The sequence below is a fragment of the Natrix helvetica genome (genome assembly GCF_964273705.1).
Source record: "Natrix helvetica genome assembly, chromosome: 2".
Taxonomy (NCBI): domain Eukaryota; kingdom Metazoa; phylum Chordata; class Lepidosauria; order Squamata; family Natricidae; genus Natrix; species Natrix helvetica.
In genome coordinates, this window is record NC_138552.1 from 156,762,636 (window position 1) to 156,785,347 (window position 22,712).

The following is a 22,712-nucleotide window of genomic DNA, read 5'->3' on the forward strand; positions in this document are numbered from 1 at the left end:
TAATGTTTTAAAAGTCATGCAACAGTAAACCAAGTGAGAGTCATCCTTTATGATCAAAGGGAGCAGTTGTTTTCAGAGAGGATTTTAACTAGATTTACTAGATTTAATATGATCCAATGTTAGAGATATTGCAGTTTCTGGAATCCCATTTTCTTTCTTTTTTGCCAAGGTGATTTAGGTTACTAGCTCTCCGTGTTAATAAGATCTTAGCCAAGTGTACAATATTTTTGCTTTAACACTCATTTTCTTTCCATATTTATTTATATTTTCAAAAGAATTCCATCAGAGTTTACTCTGCACTGATATACATTATGCCCTGGAAGAACGAATATTTACAGTGGATAGCAGCTTCATAGCCAGTAGTTTGCAAACTCATTTATCCTGTTATGCAGATGTATTCTGCTTTATTTAAGAATTATATTCTAAGATGAAAATAAGAAAATAATGTATCAAAGTTTGTGGATTAAAAGAGGAGCAGGGTACCTCTATATGATGATTAATTGATTTGGCTACAGGATCCTGGGGTTTTGATTCAGAACAGTTGTATTGCCCACATTTGTCTTGCAGTTGTCAATTATCAAAGCCAAGCAATGAACTGAAGTAAATTGGGGATGACACAACTATTCCTCTAGCTTTATCCATCCAGTCTCCCACCATTACGGTTTTCTGGAAGGAAATAAAAGCTATGTGAATTATAAAATTAGAACATTAGAAAGTGAAGCTTCTTGGTCAGAAGTTTGTCTGAGCTGAAGACCTATGCCAAGGTCTCTAATAAAATAACAGAATAGGAAGGGATAGTGGACCTTCTAGTCCAACCCCCGCTCAATCAGAAAAACCTATACAATTTTAGACAAATTGTTGTCCAATGTCTTCTTAAAAACATGTAGTGTTGGAATACCCACAACTGGAGGTAAGTCATTCCACTGATTAATTGTTCTGTTTGGAAATTTCTCCTTAGTTCTTGGTTGGTTCCCCCTTGATTAATTTCTATCCCTTGCTTCTTGTCCTGCTTTGGTGCTTTGGAGATATGGTTGATACACACACATACACCCTTCTTCTTTGTAGCAGCCCCTCAAATATTGGAACACTACTATCGGTTTACCCCTAGTCCTTTTCAATTCCTCCAACCCTTCTTCATATGTTTTAGCTTCCATCCCCCTTACCATCTTTATTGCTCTTCTTTGCACTCTGTCTCAACATCTTTTTTATGTTGTGGTGACCAAAACTGAATGCAATTTTCCAAGTGTGACCTTACCAAGGCAGTATAAAGTGATTCTAACACTTCATGTGATCTTGATGCTATCCCTCAGTTAATGCAGCCTAGGATTGCATTGGCTCTTTTGGCAATTGCAGCACACTGCTGGCTCATAGTTAAATGACTGTCCACTAGGACTCCAAAAACCGTCTCACGGTTATTACTATTGTCAGATTAGCCAGGTTGACTTGGTGGGAAATAGCCTTTGACACATGAGCCTTCAGCTATATTCCACTAGAAATTATGTGTGTGGCCTTTTCAAGCATTCATATAGTTTATAGTAATAGTTTCACAAAAACTAACTAGTCACGTGGCAAATCCTACATCTACCATAGTTCATTATAGGGCATATGATTTCTCTGATTTGATAAATAATGAAGGTTTCAGCAGGTTTGTTCAAGCATACTTTTCAGCCTAATCATTCTTCCTTTTTGCTTCCCCTCCAAGATTTTTTCTGCTCTTTTCAAAGTCAACCTAATTGCTCCCTTTCACTCAAGGAAATGCTGCTTTTCTGCAGCAGTGTTTGGGAATAGCATTTAATTCCATTCTGGTTGTGTCAAGGCAAGTGAAGACAACGTTCAGACAAGTTCAGAATGAATGTTTATATTTCAGTTCATGATAAAGAGTTTGTCTTCCTTTACCTTGAGATGATAGCCACTTAAGTTACTTCATTGATCCTAGGGAATTATCAAACCACACTGAGAAAGAATTCAAGAAATCGCTCCCCCTCTGTCTCTCTCACACAGTGATTTTGTTATTACATTTTACTAAGTTGGAGGTGATCAGTCTAACCTTGATTCGTCACCTATTGCCCCAGTTGTGATTGACAACAGAGCATATCAGTCACAGCTGCCAAAGTTGCATGAGATTTCACTACAAAATCACAGTAATTTAATTCAAGATTGCTGAAATCTCATGAATGCTTCTATTTTTAACATTTAAAAAAATAGCTACAGTAGTTTTATGTGTGCCTGTAATGTATCTTGACAAACAACAACAGGCATTTTATAGTTTACTTTTGCACTAAGCCAAGATTTTTTTCCAACAACCCATAGTTTGGTTCTGGAAGAAGAATAACATTAAATTCTTTTTTTTCTCTCCTATTCCACCCCCTAAACTGCTGCTATCAGGTATCAGACCTTGTAGTAATATTGAACCATGAAAGAGCAGTTGAAGCTTTTGCAAAAGGTGGAAATCTTACTCTGGGAGGAAATTTCACAGTGGCAATTGGACCTTTAGGGAGGTAAGTATCATTAATATCCTGCAAAGTCAGAGAGCCTGAAACTCTTTCTGTGCTCCTTATTTAATTGTTTCTTGAAAATTGTACTGTTCATCTTATGCTTGGAGAGTCATTCAGGCAAAACATGTAATGCCACTTCCCTGGCTCCTGTACCAATTCCCAGCGCCTGAGGGAATTCACCTGAATTAAAGTTTCTCCCTGTCAGAACATTTGCGTGCAAAAGGGTACAGAATAAGGCAGTTACAACTTTTCAGGCTCTGGACTCAAACCACTCACTAATGACTACCTGAAGGCCCATCAAGTGCTTCTTTTTATCTGTACATATTACTAATACTTCTCTTCTCTTCCACTTCTTTTTTCTTTTACTTTTAGAAAAGAAAATATGAAAAGAGTCAATTTGGGGTAGTAGTTGAGGCACCAGGCTAGAAACTAGTTGACTGCATGTTCTAGTCTTGCCCTAAACATGAAAGCTGGCTAGTTGACTTTGGTCCAGTCACTCTCAGCCCAATCACCTTACAGTATTGTTGTTGTCAGGAAAATAGGAGGAGGAAGGAATATTACGTAGGTTATTTGCCTTGAGTTACTTATAAAATAATAAAGGCGGGATAAAAGTCTAATGAATAAAAAATGTACATTAACTTATTTTTGCTTACTTTCTACAAGTTCTAGACTTGGTTACCAAACTAGTTGACTGCATGTTCTAGTCTTGCCCTAAACATGAAAGCTGGCTAGTTGACTTTGGTCCAGTCACTCTCAGCCCAAGGTTGTTGGTTTTTTTCAGATCTTTGGAATATTTCTTTTAATAGATGACTGTGATATGTTTTGAAACCGCAAAATATTTTAAGAAGGAACCTAAAATGAAGTAGCAGATGTACCAAGGTTTATTTTGAAATGATAACATGATAGAATTTCACTGAAGGCAAATCTTCCAGTACTAAAAATTCTACAAAACACTTGCATGTTTGCCTCACGTACCACCTTTTTTGAAGCAATGACAAGTTTGACAGAGATTTTATATGTGTCATCCTTCGGGTGCTTAAAATTGCCCACATGGCCACATTTTATACCAGTTGAGGCTTCTGGATACTTTTCAAGGGTAGCCCCGTATAGAGCACATTACAGTGCTCCAAACAGCAGATGACTGTTGTTATGCTGACATGACATGAGGCCTAGCGGAGAGTCTCTCTAACCAGGAAAGGGCATAATTGGCACATAAGTCAAAGTTGAGCAACAGTGAAATTAAAAGTTCAGTAAGGTTTAATCAATATGTTCACATTAGTGAGGAGAATGTTTATTTTATTTATTAATCATACATCTGCTCTGTTGCAGTCTCTCAGTGACCCACTGAGATTTTAAAATAGCCACCAATAGCCACCAATAGCTTCACTCCAATCTGAATAATGATAGCAACAATAAATAATCATGTCAAAACCCATAGAAAAACACAGAAAACGGCAAGAAAGCAGATGTAAATTTAAGTCAAGCTTCTCCGAAACAGTTCAGCTTTTAACATTTGCTGGAAGAGCAGAGGATTATTGACTCGGCAGTTTAGTGCCATGATAGCTTTTAATTAGGGATTTTCCAATTAACTACTTCCATTATATCTAATTATAAGATTCAGTTAACAGTTTACTAGAAAAACAAGCCTTCCTTGGGTTGAGTTCAGTTCCAGATAAATGCATTGCCATGATTGTGCAGATTTCACAATAGCAGTAGGAGAGTGGTTTTGTGTTGCCTTCTTTTAGAAGTTTTTTTTAAAACTTTCTAATCTAGCCTTTTGGTTTCCCAGCCACTTGCTGATTAGAAAGCCAAGTTTGATGAGATGCTGTCATCTACCAAGGGAGTAATTTATTGCTATTGGTGTCACTTTCCAGCAATCTAGTTCAGATGGGGAAACATGAAAGGAAGTTTAAGCTCGGGTCCCCAAGTATAGAAAATATATATGAATATGACTAGAAATATGAAGTATTTCTAGAAGGACTACTAGATTCTGTAACAGCTTTGTTCCCTATGCAATCTGTCTGGTAAACTTTCAAGATTCATTTTGCTCGCCATGTACAAGTATACATCTGAGCTAAACTGTATTGTTTCTCTGTGTCTTTAATATATGTGGCTATATTCATATAATTTAGTATTTATTTATTTTGTCATGTTTGTATAGTGTATATATAGTGGTGGAGGTAGTGACTCTTTGAGAGCTGTATGCAACAAAATTTCATTTTAATGTATGCCGATTAGTGTACATTCAAAGTGACAATAAAGTCTATGTTATTTTATTCTATTCTGTTCTGTTCTATTCTATTCAAAATGTTTTCCACCTTTCTTAGAAATCTAGAAGGGGATGTGGCACTGCGGAGCTCTGCTGCTGTGTATACCTATTGCAAATCTCGAGGACTATTTGCCGGAGTCTCTTTGGAAGGAACTTGCTTAATTGAAAGAAAAGAAACCAACAGCAAGTATGTTTAAATGAATAGCCCAATGTGCTTAGTTCAACGTTTGCATCCTCTGGTGTAAAAAAAAAACATAATGTAAACAAAAGTGTTTTGTTTTTAAAAATTATCTCTTGAAAATGCTGCATGTGGTTTATATGAAATAACAGGAAGAATTGTTAAATTCAGCCATCAGCATCTTTAAATTGGATAGAACTGGAATAGATTCAAAGTAGCTCTGCATTAATGACAAGAAATATTGATAAAATGACAAAGATGATCAGTTTTGAGATATTTATTACATAGAAAACCATTTTGTAATCAAAATACAGCATCAAATGCTTTAGCTGGGAGAAATCACTAAAGGATTATAGTTTGTAGAAAGCCTGGTTACTTAATCGTGAAAATCTTGTTTTATGTACGCTTCTGGCACCCATATAAATGTTTGAAGGTTTTATTTATGTATATTCTTCCAAGACTTTGTATATTTATGTGAGGAACTCCAACTAATGTAGATCATGAATGCACAGATATTGGAACATCTTGAAAGAGGCCATGGCGCAAACCTGAACACTCAGTGCAACAGCCCAGATCCCACTTATTGCAACATGCAGGTTTCATATTTAGTTAGCATGCAATGAAAGTTTACTAGGAACATGAAGTGTTTATTTCAGTTTATTAGGAACATGTAGTGTCCTGTCCCGTCCCCCTTATAACTTTGTAACCTGCCTGGAGTCCCTGAGAGTGAGTTGGGCAGCCATATAAATTTTCTTAAAAAATAAATAAAACCTTGTGGACTAACATAAAGGATTTTTGTTTGTTTGTTTTTAGGTTCTATGGCCGAGATATTCGTGCCAGCGCCATTTTGTTTGGTGATATTTCCCCTCCTCTTCAGGCACAAGATCTTTATGATATCCTTGAATCTTTTACTCTTCAATATGAAGTTGAGGAAGGGAGAAGCTACAGTAGTGCACCAGTGGCCAAAGAATCAAGAAAGGTCTGTGTTAACCTGCTTCATGCCTGCCTCCTGACAGTAGTATCATGACAAAAGCCCTGAAAAGATTTACATATTTATACCTGCAAGTATAAAAGAAGGAAAAGGGCTTTCTTAAATTAACTGCCACCCCCACCCCACCCCATTCTTAACTAAGACAGCAGAGATTTTAAATTGTCCGACATACAATATGAAGCAGATCCTTCTCTATTGTCTATGGAGATTCTCAAACATCCAGGTCATGGTTGTCCCAAATGTGCTTTTTTCTTGGTTTTTCATCGAAGATGTTCAATTCTTGGGTGAGAAGCAAAAAGTCTTCAAGGAAAAACAAAGAAAATCCAGTTGCCCCTTGAAAAAGGCAGAATTCTTAAAGTGAATATAAAGATGAAACCAGAAACTTTTCTTTTAGGCTTAATGGAAAAAGACTTGGAAAAACAATTTGGAACTTTGATGTTATATATGTTGACGGCAGCAAGACTATTTTAGGGGCAAAAATGGAAGGATGTTTTGGCTCCCACAATGGACGAATGGCTGCAAAAGTTGCTGGAGCTGGCAGAAATGGCTAAATTGACTGCTTTGATTAAAGAAAAGAACATCTTTGGTTTCTACTTGGAAACTGCTTCTGGACTTTGAAGTGTTAAAAAATAAAACTTTGATTTTGGGTTTTACTGATTACATAGATTCGTTGTTATAGAAATGGCTAGCTTATGCTATTATGGAAAAGTTAAAAAGTTGAGGTTGGATGTTACTGTCTTATTCTACTGCCTCAGAGGGACTCGGAAGTCAACACCTTTCTCTCCACCCCCTACCCCTGCTCCTTCTTTCCTACCTTTTTCTCTATCCCCTTTCCCTTCCCTTTGTTCCCTACTATTTGCTTTTGTATTTTCGTATTTTATATTATAAGCCATTTTTTTTAAAAAGGAAAAAAAAGCACCTTTAGGACATCCTGGTCTATTCTATTTAATCTCCCAAAGAAGATAAACATGTGAAAATAGGAGCCAGGTACTCTTGAGTGACCAGTGTTTTCAATAGTACATGAAAACCATAAAAATATTCCAATGCTCATTTCAATTCCAGCTGGTAGCTATGATTGCTCTGTTTTTCAATAACAAGGCAGCCCGTTGTTATGATGTGTTGTAGTGGACTCAAAGACTTGTTACTAGTGCATGGATAATGAAGTGTAAGCTATCTCAGTTGAGGAATTGTAGATGACATGTGAGCATTAAGTGATGGAGAGCTGCTCTTGATATCCAGGTCCCCAGAGAAAGAGCCAAATTTAACAATATAGTATCCATAAACTGCGACAGTATACTTTTTCAGGCCGGAGTCAGGCTCATGCAGAATTAGCTAATCACAGACTAAAATAATTACTCATAGAAAGTGTGTGCATATTCTAAGAATGATTCCATATCTTCCTTTTCCCACATACTTAGCCAACAGCCATATTGGCCAGGAAATTATGACAGTTGTAATCCAGTATGTTTATAAGGTATCAGGAAACTGTTTATAATGTATATTGATAAAGCTTTTGGCTGTTTCCTGACAGAATTATGTAAAGCTACAGCCAAGTAGGACACCACAGAACATTCCACGAGAAGGTAATGCGTAATTTGCAATATTGCTTGAAAAATGCTTTTTCCCCCCAATAGTGCTACTTTGTGCAAGGTCCAGCCCTTTTTTTGTCTGTTTGGTAGATGATTAATTACCTCAGAGATGAACAAAACCGAACTCTTTTTTTCAAAGAAAAATATAAACCATTAAAAATAACTTTTAACTCTAAATATTAAAATGCGGATAATCATTTATGGAGAAGTTCTATCACAGAGCCATCCAGATCACATAACTGTCAATTTAATTAAGAAATCTAGTCTTCTAGATAGTACTGGTCTCCTAATAAAAAACGATATGCAGGTCTCTGGAGAAAGACTGTTTTCATATTATTACAAACCACAAATAGATTGTAAGGAAAGCATGCTATATTTGAACCCACCCTGAATGATAGATAGTGGCTGAAGATATTTGTAGTTCCCAGCTTTTGCAGAGGGGGCCACATAGAAAATAGAAATCAAATCTACAGTGCAACATCCTTGCTAAACATCTTACCTGGTTTCCCCAAAAATACGTCAGGGGCTTATTTTCTTTTGCCCCACGAAATATGGCTGAGGGCTTATTATCAGGGAGGGCTTATTGTTTTGGGGCTGCCGGGCAGCTGCTCCCTTGTGAACTGGCCCCCGAAGAGCCAGGCACAGCCTCAGGAGCGAAGCAGCCATGAGATAACCATGCTCATGAGCAGCCGCCCGGCAAATCCCCCGTCCAGCCGGGCAATTCCCCCCTCCAGCTGGGCAGAGTGCCATTCATTGACCTAGGGATTGCCGGACAGAGAGTCTTCTGGAGTCTTCCAGCAGCTGGCCCACCATAGAGAGCACTCCTAGAACGGCCGATGCTGGAAGACTCGGCCCCGAGTTTTGGAGTTTGGAAGTTATGCTCGGAGCGGGGCGGTGGCGGCCAGCGGCGGGCAGCAGTGCCCTGGAAGAGCTGCGCAAGGGCTTGGTGAGGCTGCGGGCGGAACATGTGCTCGCACAGCTCCCCTCTCCAGCCGGGCAGAGCTCCATGCACTGACCTAGGGGGTATCCTGAATGTGCCAAGCCGCGGGAGCTGGGGGCGGGCAGAATGCCACATGGCTTGGCACCTTAGGGATGCCCCTTAGGTCAGTGAATGGCGCTCTGCCTGGCTGGAGAGGGGATTTCCGGGCAGCTGCTCGTGAGCATGGTTACCTCATGGCTGCTTCGCCCCTGAGGCTGTGTCTGGCTCTTCGGGAGCCAGTTCACAAGGGAGCAGCTGCCCAGCAACTCTCCCCTCCAGCCAGGCAGAATGCCACTCCCCAATCTAGCGGTTTCCCGAAGGCGGCAAGCAACATGAGCGCTCCCCCCCCCGGTTCCTGCAACTTGGCGCTTTCGGGATAACGCTAGGTCAGTGAGCGGTGCTCTGCCTGGCCAGGGGGGGGTGTTATCCATGGAGTTTATTTTCGGGGGTGGGGTTATATTTTTGCCCACACGAAAAATGTGGCAAGGCTTTAGTTTTGGGACAGGTTGTATTTTCGGGGAAACACCGTAACAATTTCTTCAAAAACAGAAGAGTCCGGAGAAATATATTTTTTTCTGCTCCAGTTACCTGGTCTTCCAGTTTCCTAAGAAAACTTTAATCAGAAGCTGAGGGGAAATAATTATAGTGCTCTTCTTTTCTCAGTCTTCTTTCTGACCTTCGACTGTTCTTTTTAAAATAATCAATCCTTTTGGACATTGAGAGGGAGGGTTTGGAATAATCTGACTCCGTATTAGACGTGGGTTGCTGCCGGATCGGCCCAGATTGGCCGAACCTGTAGTAGCAGTGGTGGGAGGCTCTGCCCACCCCCTGACACTTCTGGGCATGCACAGAAGCTTCTGCGCAAGTGTGCATGGGAGCACACCCAAACCAATAGTAAAAAAATTGGTAGCCCACCTCTGCTCCATATGTGGTGAAAAGTCCTGCTCTCACATGCATGGACGCAGAGTGAATGCCTGAAACAGTGATATGTATTGTGACTTAGGCTACTTTTAGACAATATGGCAAAGATAAGGTTGGCCAAGGAATGCAAGAACCTTTAGCAGATTAAAGAGACAGTAAATGAAATCTAGAGCCAGTTTGGTGCAAAAGTAGTCCTCAGGTTATGATGGCAATTGAGACTGGAATTTCTTTTGCCAAGCAATAGGGTTGTAAACTTCAATTTTATGGGAATACATCATATGTTGCCACAAAAAGGATGCTTCATGACAACATTTCATGGTTGATCTTCCATTCTTTAAGAACATAGTAATGTTTTCACTTCTTTTTCTTTGGTTCAAAGTGACATTGTGTTGTATTATATTCTGTTGTTGAGTCAACTTCCAGTAGACCTTGTGATATTTGTCCCAACTCAAAGGGCTGTTGGCAAACAGTGGTAATCAAGATACATTCATAACACTAAAAGAAAAATGCAAATATACATAGTACCGTTAAAAAAAATAAAAAATTCTTAATAAAGCACAGCCATTTTAAAAAGGAAGGAAAAAAAACCAGGGCAGTGAGCCTGGAAATGATGTTATAAATGAAGCAACTCCAAAATTTGACAGTGTTCTTGTCCTGTGGTCAAACAAAGACAAATTAAATTCATCTCTTTAACACAAGGGTTGTTTAAAACAGTTTAAAACAATCTTTAAGTACTGACTGATTTTCTTCATTCGTACAATAGAATAACAGAGGACTTTTGAATCAGTCAGTAGAACAGTCATTGCAATGTTTTAATTTTAATCTAAGCTTATTTTAGCAATGTCTTTGCATCAGGAGTTAAGCATGTTAAAGCATGTTTTAACATATACTCTAATTCTTCTTCATTATTATCTTTGTTTTCTACTTTGTAAAGACTTTAGAGGAAGAGTATAAACAGAAAACATGTAAGAAGAATAAAATGTAAATAGTAACATACAAATGAATAAAGGAGCTGTACTATTATGAGGATTATAGTGTTCTACATATATCATTAATTACTTATGAATTATAAACTACATGATTTACAAAACTAGGAATAAATATTAAGAGTACATAATTAAGTTCATTGTAAATACTGTATAACTCACAAGTTGAAATTATAATACTATAATACACTGAATCAAATCTGAAAATCTTTTTATTTTTCTTACACTGATCTGGTTGAGAATAGTGGAGATTATTTTCTTCTTGGTACATTAAATGTTCCAACTTCACTCTCATCAATTTTCCATTATTTATATTACATATTTTCAAAGAAAAAATTAATTTCTTCCCATAATCTTTTTAAATTTCTGCTTTGTGAAGACACAATGTGCTGCATCAAATAATCACACCACCTATTAAGACTGGGCTTTCTCTTCTGTTGCTTTCTGAATTCCTTCACGTGGTAAGTTAGTATTTAGTCTCCCCTCTTTATTTTCTTAATAGTGTAGTTCCTGACTGGCTTGGGCCAGTAATTTTAGCTTTATAATAGGAAAGGAAGTAACCATCATATAGAATGTGTTAACTAACATAGTAATGTTCTGAATTCTTCTATAGCTCCAAGAACATCAAACAGACTTTATCCTGAGATTCCCAAGAACTGCACTGCAATAGGTGAGTATTTATAGTATTGTAAGTACATGTTACAACGCAGAGAGTTCTAGAACTCAGGAAAATGTTTGAATAGAAGTAAATGAAGGTTTCTGAGATATTGGTCCATTTCTCCACATAGAACTCAGAAAGGACCACAGAATCTTACAACACTGATACATAAGAGATGCAGTTTCTGTTGCAATGTTGCGATGCCTGTTTTGTCATTTGTTCTTGCTTGTTCCACCTACGGATGCCCATTTAGAAATTTATTCCAGCATACAAGCCTACAATTTAAATATGATTTATGAGATTGGGGAAGATTAAGCTGTTAAAAATATACAGCTTTTGGTAAGGGGCAACACATAGACACATATATTGGTTACAGTTATTTAGAATTTCAGCAGTTTTGGCCTACCAGAACAGAACAAGTAGAACAAATAATTACTGTCTATAGCAGTATTTTCTCAACTTTGGCCATTTTTAAGATGTGTGGACTTCTAACTCCCAGAATTCACCAGTCAACATAGCTGTCTGGGGAATTCTGGGAGGTGAAGTTCACTCATCTTAAAAGTGACCAAGGTTGAGAAACACTGGTCTATAGAAAGTTACTTTTTAGTGTTACTTTGAAAGAAAATGAGATACCAATAATCCAGATTTCTTCAAACTTTTAGTGTTCTTATGCTCATATGACCCAAACAGCCAAAATTTTGGGCCCGGACTGGCAAGTCAGTCTAGAATTCTGGAAAAAGAAAACTGTGTAAACTGATAAAATATTAGTACCGCTTTATAAAGCCTTTGTAAAGCCACACCTGGAATACTGCATCCAGTTTTGGTCATTCCATTACAAAAAAGATGTTGAGACTTCGGAAAAATTGCAAAGAAGAGCAACTAAGAAGATTAAAGCCCTAGAGACTAAAACATATGAAGAACGGTTGAAGAATTTGGGTTTGGCTAGTCTAGAGAAAAGAAGGACTGGGGGACGATATGATAGCAGTATTCCAGTATTTGATGGACTGCCACAAAGAAGAAGGAGTCAATTTATTTTCCAAAGCACCGAGGGCAGGACAAGAAACAATGGATCTCCTAATCAAGGAGAGAAGCAACCTGGAACTAAGGAGGAACTTCCTAACAGTGAGGACAATTAACCAGTGGAACAGCTTGCCTCCAGAAGTTGTGGGTGCTGCATTACTGGAGGTTTTTAAGAAGAGACAGTCTGAAATGGTATAGGGTCTCCTGCTTGAGCAGGGGGTTGGACTAGAAGGCTGCCAAGGTCCCTTCCAGCTTTATTCTGATTGATGGATGTTTGATGCAAGCATATTCCTCTTTCAGGAATCTTTGAATACGGACTATTGCTCACTACATTCTGTACAGGCATGTCCTACAAATGTGGAGGTGGGGGGTGGGGGTGTTTCTTATTGGATCAGCGGAAAATAAGTTGGAAAAATCAGAAAGTGAATGTTTCAATGTAAGTAAAACATGATGGTATGTTTTCTACTATGCTCAGGGCTGTTTTCAGAATGCAGAGAGCAAATCAAATCTGTATTATGATCATGGACCAGCATAAATAAATAGAGCAAAATTTACAGTTTATATTCCCCTTCCACATTTTGCCTATCAGTCCTCCATTCTCCTTCTCCACACATTCAAAAGTAAATAGGAAGGAACAAATTCTTATTTTACATATTCTTATTCATCCTGATTCTAGAAAACTTGCTTGGTAAACTTTTTTGGCCATCCTGGAACATACAAACTAAGTTTTGTTTGAAACACCATATCCAAGACCTCTGGTCCCAGCATTTTTTCTCATTACTGCTATTATTTTCTTTCTCTGCTCCAGAAGAATTTGATTCTTGGAATGTGGTGCCTGGCTAAAAGAAGCTTAAAGTAACAGTTAGGGGTGTGTGTGTGTGTGTGTGTGTGTGTGTGAGAGAGAGAGAGAGAGAGAGAGAGAGAGAGAGAGAGAGAGAGAGAGAGAGAGAGATGAGAGGGGGGGAGAGGGAGGGAGGGAGGGAGAGAGAGGGGGGGGGGAGAAGAAAGTAAATGGAGTGGAATGGAAGCAAAGGAAACAAAACAGAATAGAATACAATAGGAATATGGAATTCCCTCCACTTGTCAATTAGCTAATTGCTAATGCAGTAAACTTTCACAAATGTCTTTTCCAAATGAGAAATTTCAATATATTGCATGCGGTTTATTTAATTTATGTAGCTGCCCAGTTCAACCAAGTAACTTTATGTCTGGGTTCTCCCACTCTGTTGCTATCAGGACAGCAACAGCTGACATAAACACTAAAAGAATAGTAAAAATTGTCAGCCTTTTATAGGTGCTGCAAAATTTCTTTAGCTCCTTCTGGATGAAATTGTCATGTTCAGAACTTGGCAGAGTCCTAATATTTTGTCTAAACCCTTTGGACCTCAGGGACCACTAAATTCATAATTTTAAATCCTGCAGACCACTAATGATGATTTTTTAAAAACATAAATAGTATTTAGTGCAATAAAAAATACAAATAATTTGTTTGCGGACCACCAAACATTTCTCATGGACCACCAGTAGGCACTGGTTGGTGACTGCTGGTTTAAGGCACACTTTGGAGATACCACAAGTTCAGTTCCAGACCACTGCAATAAAGTAAATAACGACACATAAGATTTTTTTTGCTTTACATTGCAAATAAAATTTATGTTTATACTACACTGTAGTCTCTTAAGTGGGCAATAGCTATGCTTAAAAACCCACAACATATATAACTTTATTAAAAATACTTTATTGTTAAAAAATGCTAAATCTGAGCCTTTGGCAACTCACAATCTTTTTGCTGGTGGAATGTGTTGTAAGGAAAACCCACAATACCTGTGAAGCACAATAAAGAAAAGCATACTAAAACTAGGTATGCCTGTCTTTGCAGCCAGAGACTTGGATATAAATGTTTCCTATTAGATATTATTCAGACAGTTAATGGTGGTTTAATTCCTTCAGTCAGAGAAAGCAAAGGACTGCCTTCTGAACTACAGTAGTTTATTTTCTATAGAAACCTATACAATTGATTTTATTTTTTAACTTCACTGTCCTTACAAGCATTTTATTCCTTTGAACAACTTGTAAGAGACATTGCATGTTTATGCTAAAATTTAAATAACTAGTTTGGCTATTTGTTAGAGTCTGGATATGATAAATAGCAAGGATCTCTTTATTTAAAACCTGGCACATATTCGTTTATCTCACGTGGAATCAGAGATCAACATATTCATTCTACACAGTAGTGGTAATCATATCAAACAGTACATTTATTTATTTACATATGGCATATCATGTATGGACTAGCAATATAAATTCAACTAGATTTGTAGAACCCAATAAAATATAAATGTCAAAAAGATCTATGTTCAAATATCAATGTCTAGACCTTCTAACCATTGAAGCTTAGCATCGTTTAAATTTAAAAAGAAACCAGATATGGGACCAGTATATGCCCTCAGCTTACAGCCAGTTATGATGTGGTCAATAGTTTGACGTGAGACCCCATAGTCACACTGAGGGGAGGATTTGAGTCTTCCTGCTAAAAAGAAGACAGAGGTCTGCGTGCACCGATAGTAGTGAGTTATTCATAATTGTTTCTGTATTCTCTGACTAGTGCAACTTGCCTCCGTAAAGCTGGCAATGCTATATGGCTCGGAACAGCAAGTCAGCAAGCCGGAGTGGTTTTAATGCATCAATTTATAATCCTCATAGTGTTGTTGAGTCTGGCATCTAACTTTCTAATATGGCAGCTGTTAGGCCATACAGTATTCTGCTGCAGAGAAGACCAACCCTAGGGCTGATGATCTCAGGGTGGCAATTGAAGCTCCCCATTTAGTTCTACATAATTTCTGGAGTATGTTGTTCCTAGTATTGATTTTTATGGTATAACATTTTTAGGATGGATAAAAATTGATGATTTAAAAAAAATAAAAAAAATTAAATTGGATTTTTAAAATCAAATTTATTTTAATAAAAAGCTTCTGGAGTAAAAATCTATCTAAAGATAGTTTTCTATCTAAGATACATCAATAATTTAATTTATTCCGCATGAAATGGAGCTTAGTTATGTAGCATGAGGCTGTATGTTCTGCAATATTTACATTTTTGGTAAACTCATTCAATGAATCCAAACTCTGCAAGCTGAGATAACGTGCATTGCATTGATGCATTCACACAATTTCACAGTAACCATGAGATAAATCCTAAAACAAAGTTCAGGAATATTCCTGTATCCCATTGTTTTGTAAATCTATGTACACTACAAACTGTATGATTGTTTGAAGAGAAATGCATCTCTTTGAAGAGAAATGCATCCCAGGCTCTAAGTGTGAGGAGGAAGAGCAAGCAGTAAAAATGAAAGTGAAACCTTCTAAGCAGCTTATAAATATCATATTAAAGAGCACTTGTCATTTCAGATCCATCATGGCAGCCCCTGTTAGCAGGCATCCACTCACCTGCTGCCTGCCATGTCCCTCACCTTGTTGTGTCACTGCCGCATCACCAGCTGTCCCATTAAAGTGACTGAGACTGTCGGTGAGTCAGTAGCGGGTCAGAGGAGAGCCGCTCTGGGACACAGATGACAGTTGCTCTTTAAAAATTATGATTTAAATCGAGTTGATTTAAATCAAGCCTTTTTAGTAGTGATTTAAATCATGATTTAAATCAACTTGTTTTAAATGATACAGTAATATACTCACAGACTGTTGTGCATAATATCCTTATATTACTTCATAGAAATAGTAATATTTTGCCCTTTTCAAACCAAATAACAAATAGCTAAGTATTTGTTGTAGTTTCTAAGTGTAGACACAGTTTGTACAGAATAGGCTTATAGGAAAATGGTTCCCACACCTACAGTTGTAATATAGAAACAGAAACAGTTGGGTTGCAAACTTAGTAAGGATGAACACATCTTGCTCATCTAGCAGCACAAAGGAGGTAAGGCTTTGCCTTAATAGCTATATTTAACGGCATCCTTGAGCTTTCATAATATCATTGAAAAAGTACCTAAATAATAATGTTTGCCTCTCATAAGTACAGGCTGTATATGGCTCTTTGAAGCAAGGTAAAATATTTCTGTTAAACCGGGGGTCCACAACCCCCAGTCCATGGACCGACACCGGGCCACGCAAACAAGTGAAGCCCCATCCGTTGGGTGAAGGCAGGATGCAAAACCATGCCTCCTCCGGTCCACAGTAAAACCTCTCTCCACGGAACCGTTCCCTGGTGGCCAAAGGTTGGGGGCCACTGTGTTGAACTGTTCTGGGATAATCAGAGCTGATGCTCATAATCTGGGTTCCAATATATTTGTAATAATTTTGAGGGAATAACCTACCGTTAGTTATAAACTATAAGGGTAGCAAGCCAGATCAAGGTGACTGATAGATATGTATATCTGAAGATCCGTAAGCAAAAGTATAATCTATATAAGTTTATAAAACATGATATGCAACACTGAATCCTTTCCCCTTTTAAGGAGATTTATGAGAGCATAGTCTATTTTTGTGATTTTCTGGTGGAACTTAACTGCTGATTTTAAAGAAAAATAAGCATGCATTTAATAGTATCTCTCTTGCTGTTATAACTAATCTAAATTTCTTTAATGCTGTTCCTGAAGCAGGAAATCACAGCAGTGGTGGGTTCAGGATCCTGTCGCAACTGGTATGCTGAGACAGGGCTGGGCATCCACCACGTGCACGCATGCTGCACACGCATGCGCACCCATGCTGCACACGCATGCGCACCCACTGCCCGTGACGCTCTAGCTGCTCGGCGGAGCATTGCGCAGGCGCTGTACGCTCTGTGCGCGTGTGCAAATGGCCCGGTTGGGTCAAATACAGGTAAGGAGGGCGGGCAGGCGAGCCCTCCGGAGCACTGTACCGGAACGGTACCTGGTGCTCCCAGCAGGCACCAGTACGTCCGTACCGGGGCGTACCGGCCATAACCCACCACTGAATGACAGGAATCTTGCTAAGATTATTTTGTAACAGCTCAGCTACAATAAACATTGCTGTGATCAATTCTGCAATCATTTTGAATGAAGTCTCTTTTTTGATGTGTACTTTCTTGAAATGACACAAAAGAAGTTGCAGTGTAACAAGGATTAAAAAAAAACCTTGAAAAACCCATTCTCCTGCTGAGCCAGCTGATTGCAGAGGCACATAGCAACTGAGGTCAGTGCATGCTAGGACTAGAAAATTGAGGTCTTTGTTTTATGTGTATTTTGGGCAAATGCCATTATGTTAAACTTACTGAATAATAGGCAGGCACTAGAAACATGTATTTTTCTAGCTTTCTTAACTTGGTACTTCTGCTGTTCTTGCCAAAGAAATAAATTCTTACAGTGTGCAATGGTCTTTCAGCCAATCATTGAAAATATCACTAAAACTTTAAAACTCTTCTCCATCCAGCAGTGCAGTAGCTTGAATTTTGAGGCAAGTAATAAAGGTTACAATACTTAAACAGTGCAGAGATCTAGAAAAAAATTATATTTGTGTAAATACCAGTTCCATGGGCAATATGGATCCATTGAATTTTTTGTAACCAAAGGCTGATATGCAAGTCTTTAAGATAACCTTCTTTCTACCTGGTTGAAGGTGGTGGCCATAGTAATGTAACAGATCTGAAGCCATTAGTTTGGAAAACTAACTTAAATGTTACTAAAGTTCACACAGCCCATAGTTGTTGGAGGCAGCCTCATCTGTTGTTTATGTATCTGCCTTATTTTTTTCTATTTCAGGTCTAATATTGGAAGTAAGTTGCTGTATTATACCTAGTTAAAACTAGTTGGTTCAACCTTGTCTCTTTTGACCAACAATGTTTTTCCAGAACACCAGATGGGAATCTTTCCCAGACTTACATGAAGTCACCAAGGGTAGTACTTGGTGGAAGTACTAGAGTGGAAATACTTGAAATAAAGGATTTTTAAAGATAATTTGGATGGGAATTAAACATATGCTTGTGTATCTCCTCTTAAAATTTCACTGTTTGAGTATGAATATGTCTCATTCATTTATAAACAAGTGCAGATTTATTACTATTGCTTCTATTTTGTCTTATATCATTTCAGGAATCTTGTCTGAATACAACAAGAGTGTCAAACTCGATTTCATTGACAGCCGCATGAGGGTTACCTCAGGGGGCTAGAGTGGGTGTGGCCAGGGTGGGCGTGGCCAGCTCACTATCACTCGTGTTGGGGCGCCTGTGGTGGCCCAAGCGCTCTGCCAGAGAAAACGGGCTCCCAAGCTCCATTTTCAGCTGCGACGGCCTCCTGCAACCCTCTGCCAGCAAAGACACAGCCCTCCCTTGCTCTGTTTTTGCTGGCAGAGGCACCATGGGCCAGCCCTTCACTGTTCCCAGGGCGGCCCCGCGAGCAAATCCAAGCCCGAGCCTTGAGTTTGATACCCCCTGGAATTCAAGCATCTTGCATATTTTACAAAACGTAGCATGGAGTCTCTTGTTCATTGTATTTAATGTTGTTGCCTGTCCAGCTTAGACACTGTGAAAACAATGCACTGCAGCAATTATTATTAATATATGTTTTAATAATAAAAACTAGATGAGTGGATATAGCTTGCTCTACATGGGTCTCTCCAGGACAGAGCAGTACGAAAATAAAGGATCAAAGTAATATCTACAAATTGCTATAGATATATATTAGATGATAGTTTGGCTTTTTAAAAAATTACTACTAAGTGTTTTTTGTCTTCGTTGTGAAAGTTTATTTCATAATTAATTACTCTTTCATTGCCTCAAAATGACTTTTATATCAATTTTAGCAGGTAGATATTAACTTTTCAGAAATGAATTTGGAAATCTGGGAAACATTCAGTCTATAGTTTCCTTTTGCAATGCAATTATCCCCTGGGAGATGATCCAAGCATTCTACTAAGATTAAACTCTGACAAAAGTACGATTGAAGATTATGGTAGATATATTATTGCAGGAGCTGCAAGTATTTTCCAGTACTGACAGCAAAAAAAGAAACATGGCTTTTTTTTTTATTTAAATCAAATTAATAGTCATAGATATGTCAGGTCATTCTGGATAGCCATTTAAAACTTTCCCAACATCTGATTCATGAGAATGTAAGAGAAGAGAAGTGTGGCCTTAGACTTTGTCAATATACTTGGTTTATTATAGGTCACCTCTTAGTAGAAGAGGGCTTAAAAACTATATGAGAGAATGTGCCAGATGACATGCCAGGCTCAAAGTTCTGTGTCATTACACAGGGGACATTGGACCTTGCCTGGGTAATGTTGTAATATAATGTTTCTCAATGTCAGCAACTTTAAAATGTATGGACTACAACTAGCTGGCTGGGGGGGGGATTATGGGAACTGATGTCCATATATCTTAAAGTCACTGAGGTTGAGAAACACTGCATAACACATAAAAAGGAGAGCAAATATTGCTGCCAAAATCTGACAACACACCAACATTGGCTATCATGATCAATGATAAATAACAAATGTTTTCTGATTATTTTGCAAAATATGTAGATAGTAAATTAATCAGTGGAACAACTTGCCTCCAGAAGTGATGAATGCTCCAAAATTGGAACTTTTTAACAAGATGTTGGATAACAATTTGTCTGGAATGGTGTAGGGTTTCCTGCCTAGGCAGGGGGTTGGACTAGGAGACCTCCAAGGTCCCTTCCAACTATGTTATTCTACTTCTTTTTCTAAAATATAGGCATGTTCCATTTACAAATCTGAGCCAGTAAAGGGTGCTATATGGAATTCAAAAAATTTAATAAGGTGGAAGTTCTGTCTAGATTAATGAGGTCTCTCTGGGATAGGTTAATTATGACCTTCTTTCCTCTGAAATCACTGAGGCGAGAGCAACAACACATCTGAATCAGGTTCAGTAATCAAAGCTGTACACATAAAATGATCTTTAACAAATTTCAAATTTACCTTGAGAAATTGACCAGAAGTGTACCTGTTTCCGTACTATTGTTTCCTATTCTAATGTAGAAATACTAATAACATAACTCATAAAGTCACCCTATTTGATTTAGAAGTTACAGATTAATGGATCAGCATGACTCGGTCACTTAGATCTATTTTTTTAAGGTAGCACTGTAGCACCATCTTGTGAATGCTTTATACTTAAAAGTTACAATTGAAAGAACTTAATGCACATAATGATTTAGCAAGCTTGTACTGCATGATCTTGCCTACTTATGTAGAAGCAAGTAACTAGTTCAGTATATTTTCAAAATGTGTTTTTAGTTGTGTTGAGAATATCTTTTTCTCAAGATTTAGGCCCTTTCCAATCCAGTCAATCACTTTGTTAAAGTTAACCTAGCTGAAATAAATAACAATTCTGTGTTAGAATGAAAAAGAAACAACAACAAAAAGATTAACTTGATCAATTTAGCTGTTTTGCACCATTTCAAAAGCATTTGGGCTTTTAAGAAACTAAAGTTAAGGAAGACGAATGTGATACCTTGACTAAGAATTTCTATATTTCTTGCTGTTCTAGGCAGTTCCTCAGATGTTTACATAGGCATCTTAGGTTTCTGGATTGTGAAATTAGCTGTTCCCGGTAAAATTTGACACAGCTAAATTTGTACAAAGCTAACTTACTTTCTTTTTCCCCCCAGAAAACTCCAAATTCAATCCTACAATTGTGACAGCCATATATCCCTTTCAAGGACAGCAGCCAGGAGATTTGACTTTTAACCCTGGAGACAAAATCAAGGTCACAACAAAAACAGATTCCCAATTTGATTGGTGGGAAGGAAGTTTACACGGCAGGACTGGCATTTTTCCTGCTAATTATGTAACACTGAACTAAAGTATTTACTTTAAAATGGCCTTATACTTTTGATTGGTATCCTTTTCTTAAGTAAACATAAGACTGATCATTTTATACTTTTTTGATTCAGTTGAATGTGGGCTCCTGTAGGAAAAATTCATTAAAGCACTCTTTTCATGGTCTTAACTTCCACTGCAGCCCTATATTTTCAGAAAGGAGACTGTAGAGAAAAGTCAGAAAAAGTCATATACTGTATGTCTCCTATATTCAGTTTTCCATTCTAAGGCTAGATATTAAGTTGAAGAGGGGTATGGAAGAAATGTTGATGGAATTCCCCTATTCTGTTTGATGCTGCTGTTGGCAGAGGAAATAAAGCTACTATTGAGATCCATAAGGGCTATTTATATGGATCAGGCTTGTTTAACGGGAGCACTCTACCATATTTTTCAAGCTTTTTTAGAAAATAAATTCAAAAATAATATTTTTTATAAATTTTAATGTCTTTCTATAATGAGCAAAGCATACATCTAATTGGAATGAACTGCATGACAGGTGCTGCATTTAATATACTGTATGTTTAATATGGTCTCATTACTAATTCAAAATACAACCTTAAATTATTTTTGCCAAGGGTCTCCTGTATTTCTTCTGAACAAAAGAATGTTTTCATATTATGTACTGTGTTTAAGTATGTAAATGTTATTCCTCTGGATTTGGTTTAAATTGCTGTTTGTATTTCTTATATTTAAGCTAATAAATCACGATGAGTAAAAGAAGAATCAAACCATGTTATATTGTTCTATGTAGTGACAAACATTTGCAATGATCTTGATCCACGTGCCTTTCTCAGAGCATTTCTCGTAAGAAATTACAATTTCTCTGCTAAGCTCCAAGACGCATTTTTTAGTTATTCCTCATGATGTGTAGGCCAAGCTTCATTATTTGGTTTATGTAAAATGTGTTGTCTGTTTTTAATTAACATACAAATCAAGAATGCAAAACTGACTAAGAATGTGGAAAATTATGTACTCTAATTCAAAGCCATAAAGCAAATCCATAGCAGGCAAGAGGAATACAACAATATAGATTCAGCTGAAGTCATGCGTGAATAAGAAGTCTTCTGTACAACTTGTAAGACCTGGGAAGGGAAATGGAGGAAGACATTTCAACAGTCATGACCAAAGCATTGAGAATGCTTTCTATCCACTCCCTACTTGCCAGACGTCTCTCCCTCAAGATGGCATTTTCTCTAGAGATGAAGGAATTCATGGTCAATTATATAAGAGAGAAGGTGATCCACCAGCATCCAGGTCCTAAGAGATGGAAACTTTCTCAGTTCAAGCACTGAGTAATATTCTGGCACCCAGTGCAGCTCTTTGACTGCATGCGGTCAGGATTGTATCTCCTTTAATGCATGAACTGCAACTAACATATAAACCTTGTTGCAAGAGTCCAAGTCTACCAGTGTCACTGTGGGCTGCCTATACAAGGATGGCTAGAGATTGAAAAAAAGCATTTCCTTTGAAAAAGCATTCCTTGTACCTTTGCTAGCAATAGCAATAGCACTTAGAGTTATATACAGCTTTACAGTGCTTTACAGCTCTTTCTAAGTGGTTTACGGAGTCAGTATATTGCTCCCAACAATTTGGGTCCTCATTTTACCCACCTTGGAAGGATGGAAGACTGAGTCAACCTTGAGCCTGGTGAAATTCGAACTGCTAAATTGAAGTCAGCCAGCAGTCAGCAGAAGTAGCCTACAATACTCCACTAGTAGCATTAACTCTGTAAACATAGAATAAATGACCATTCTTTTAGGAAAAAACCACAGTTCCACTCAATGGAGCCAATCTACTTGATTTCAGGAGTATC

The 22,712-nt window shown here is 37.9% G+C and overlaps 1 protein-coding gene across 1 annotated transcript in view; it reads left to right on the top strand.

Annotated features, from left to right (window-relative positions):
* Positions 1 to 21,631, top strand: part of SH3YL1 (SH3 and SYLF domain containing 1) — a 34,809-nt gene extending 13,178 nt beyond the window's left edge. The window contains exons 5-10 of the mRNA XM_081944615.1: positions 2,386 to 2,498; positions 4,823 to 4,951; positions 5,756 to 5,921; positions 7,465 to 7,516; positions 11,022 to 11,078; positions 20,689 to 21,631. Coding sequence (XP_081800741.1) covers positions 2,386 to 2,498; positions 4,823 to 4,951; positions 5,756 to 5,921; positions 7,465 to 7,516; positions 11,022 to 11,078; positions 20,689 to 20,882 — 711 coding nt within the window. The 3' untranslated portion in view covers positions 20,883 to 21,631. The remainder of the gene's footprint in view (positions 1 to 2,385; positions 2,499 to 4,822; positions 4,952 to 5,755; positions 5,922 to 7,464; positions 7,517 to 11,021; positions 11,079 to 20,688) is intronic.
* Positions 21,632 to 22,712: the final 1,081 nt, after the last annotated feature.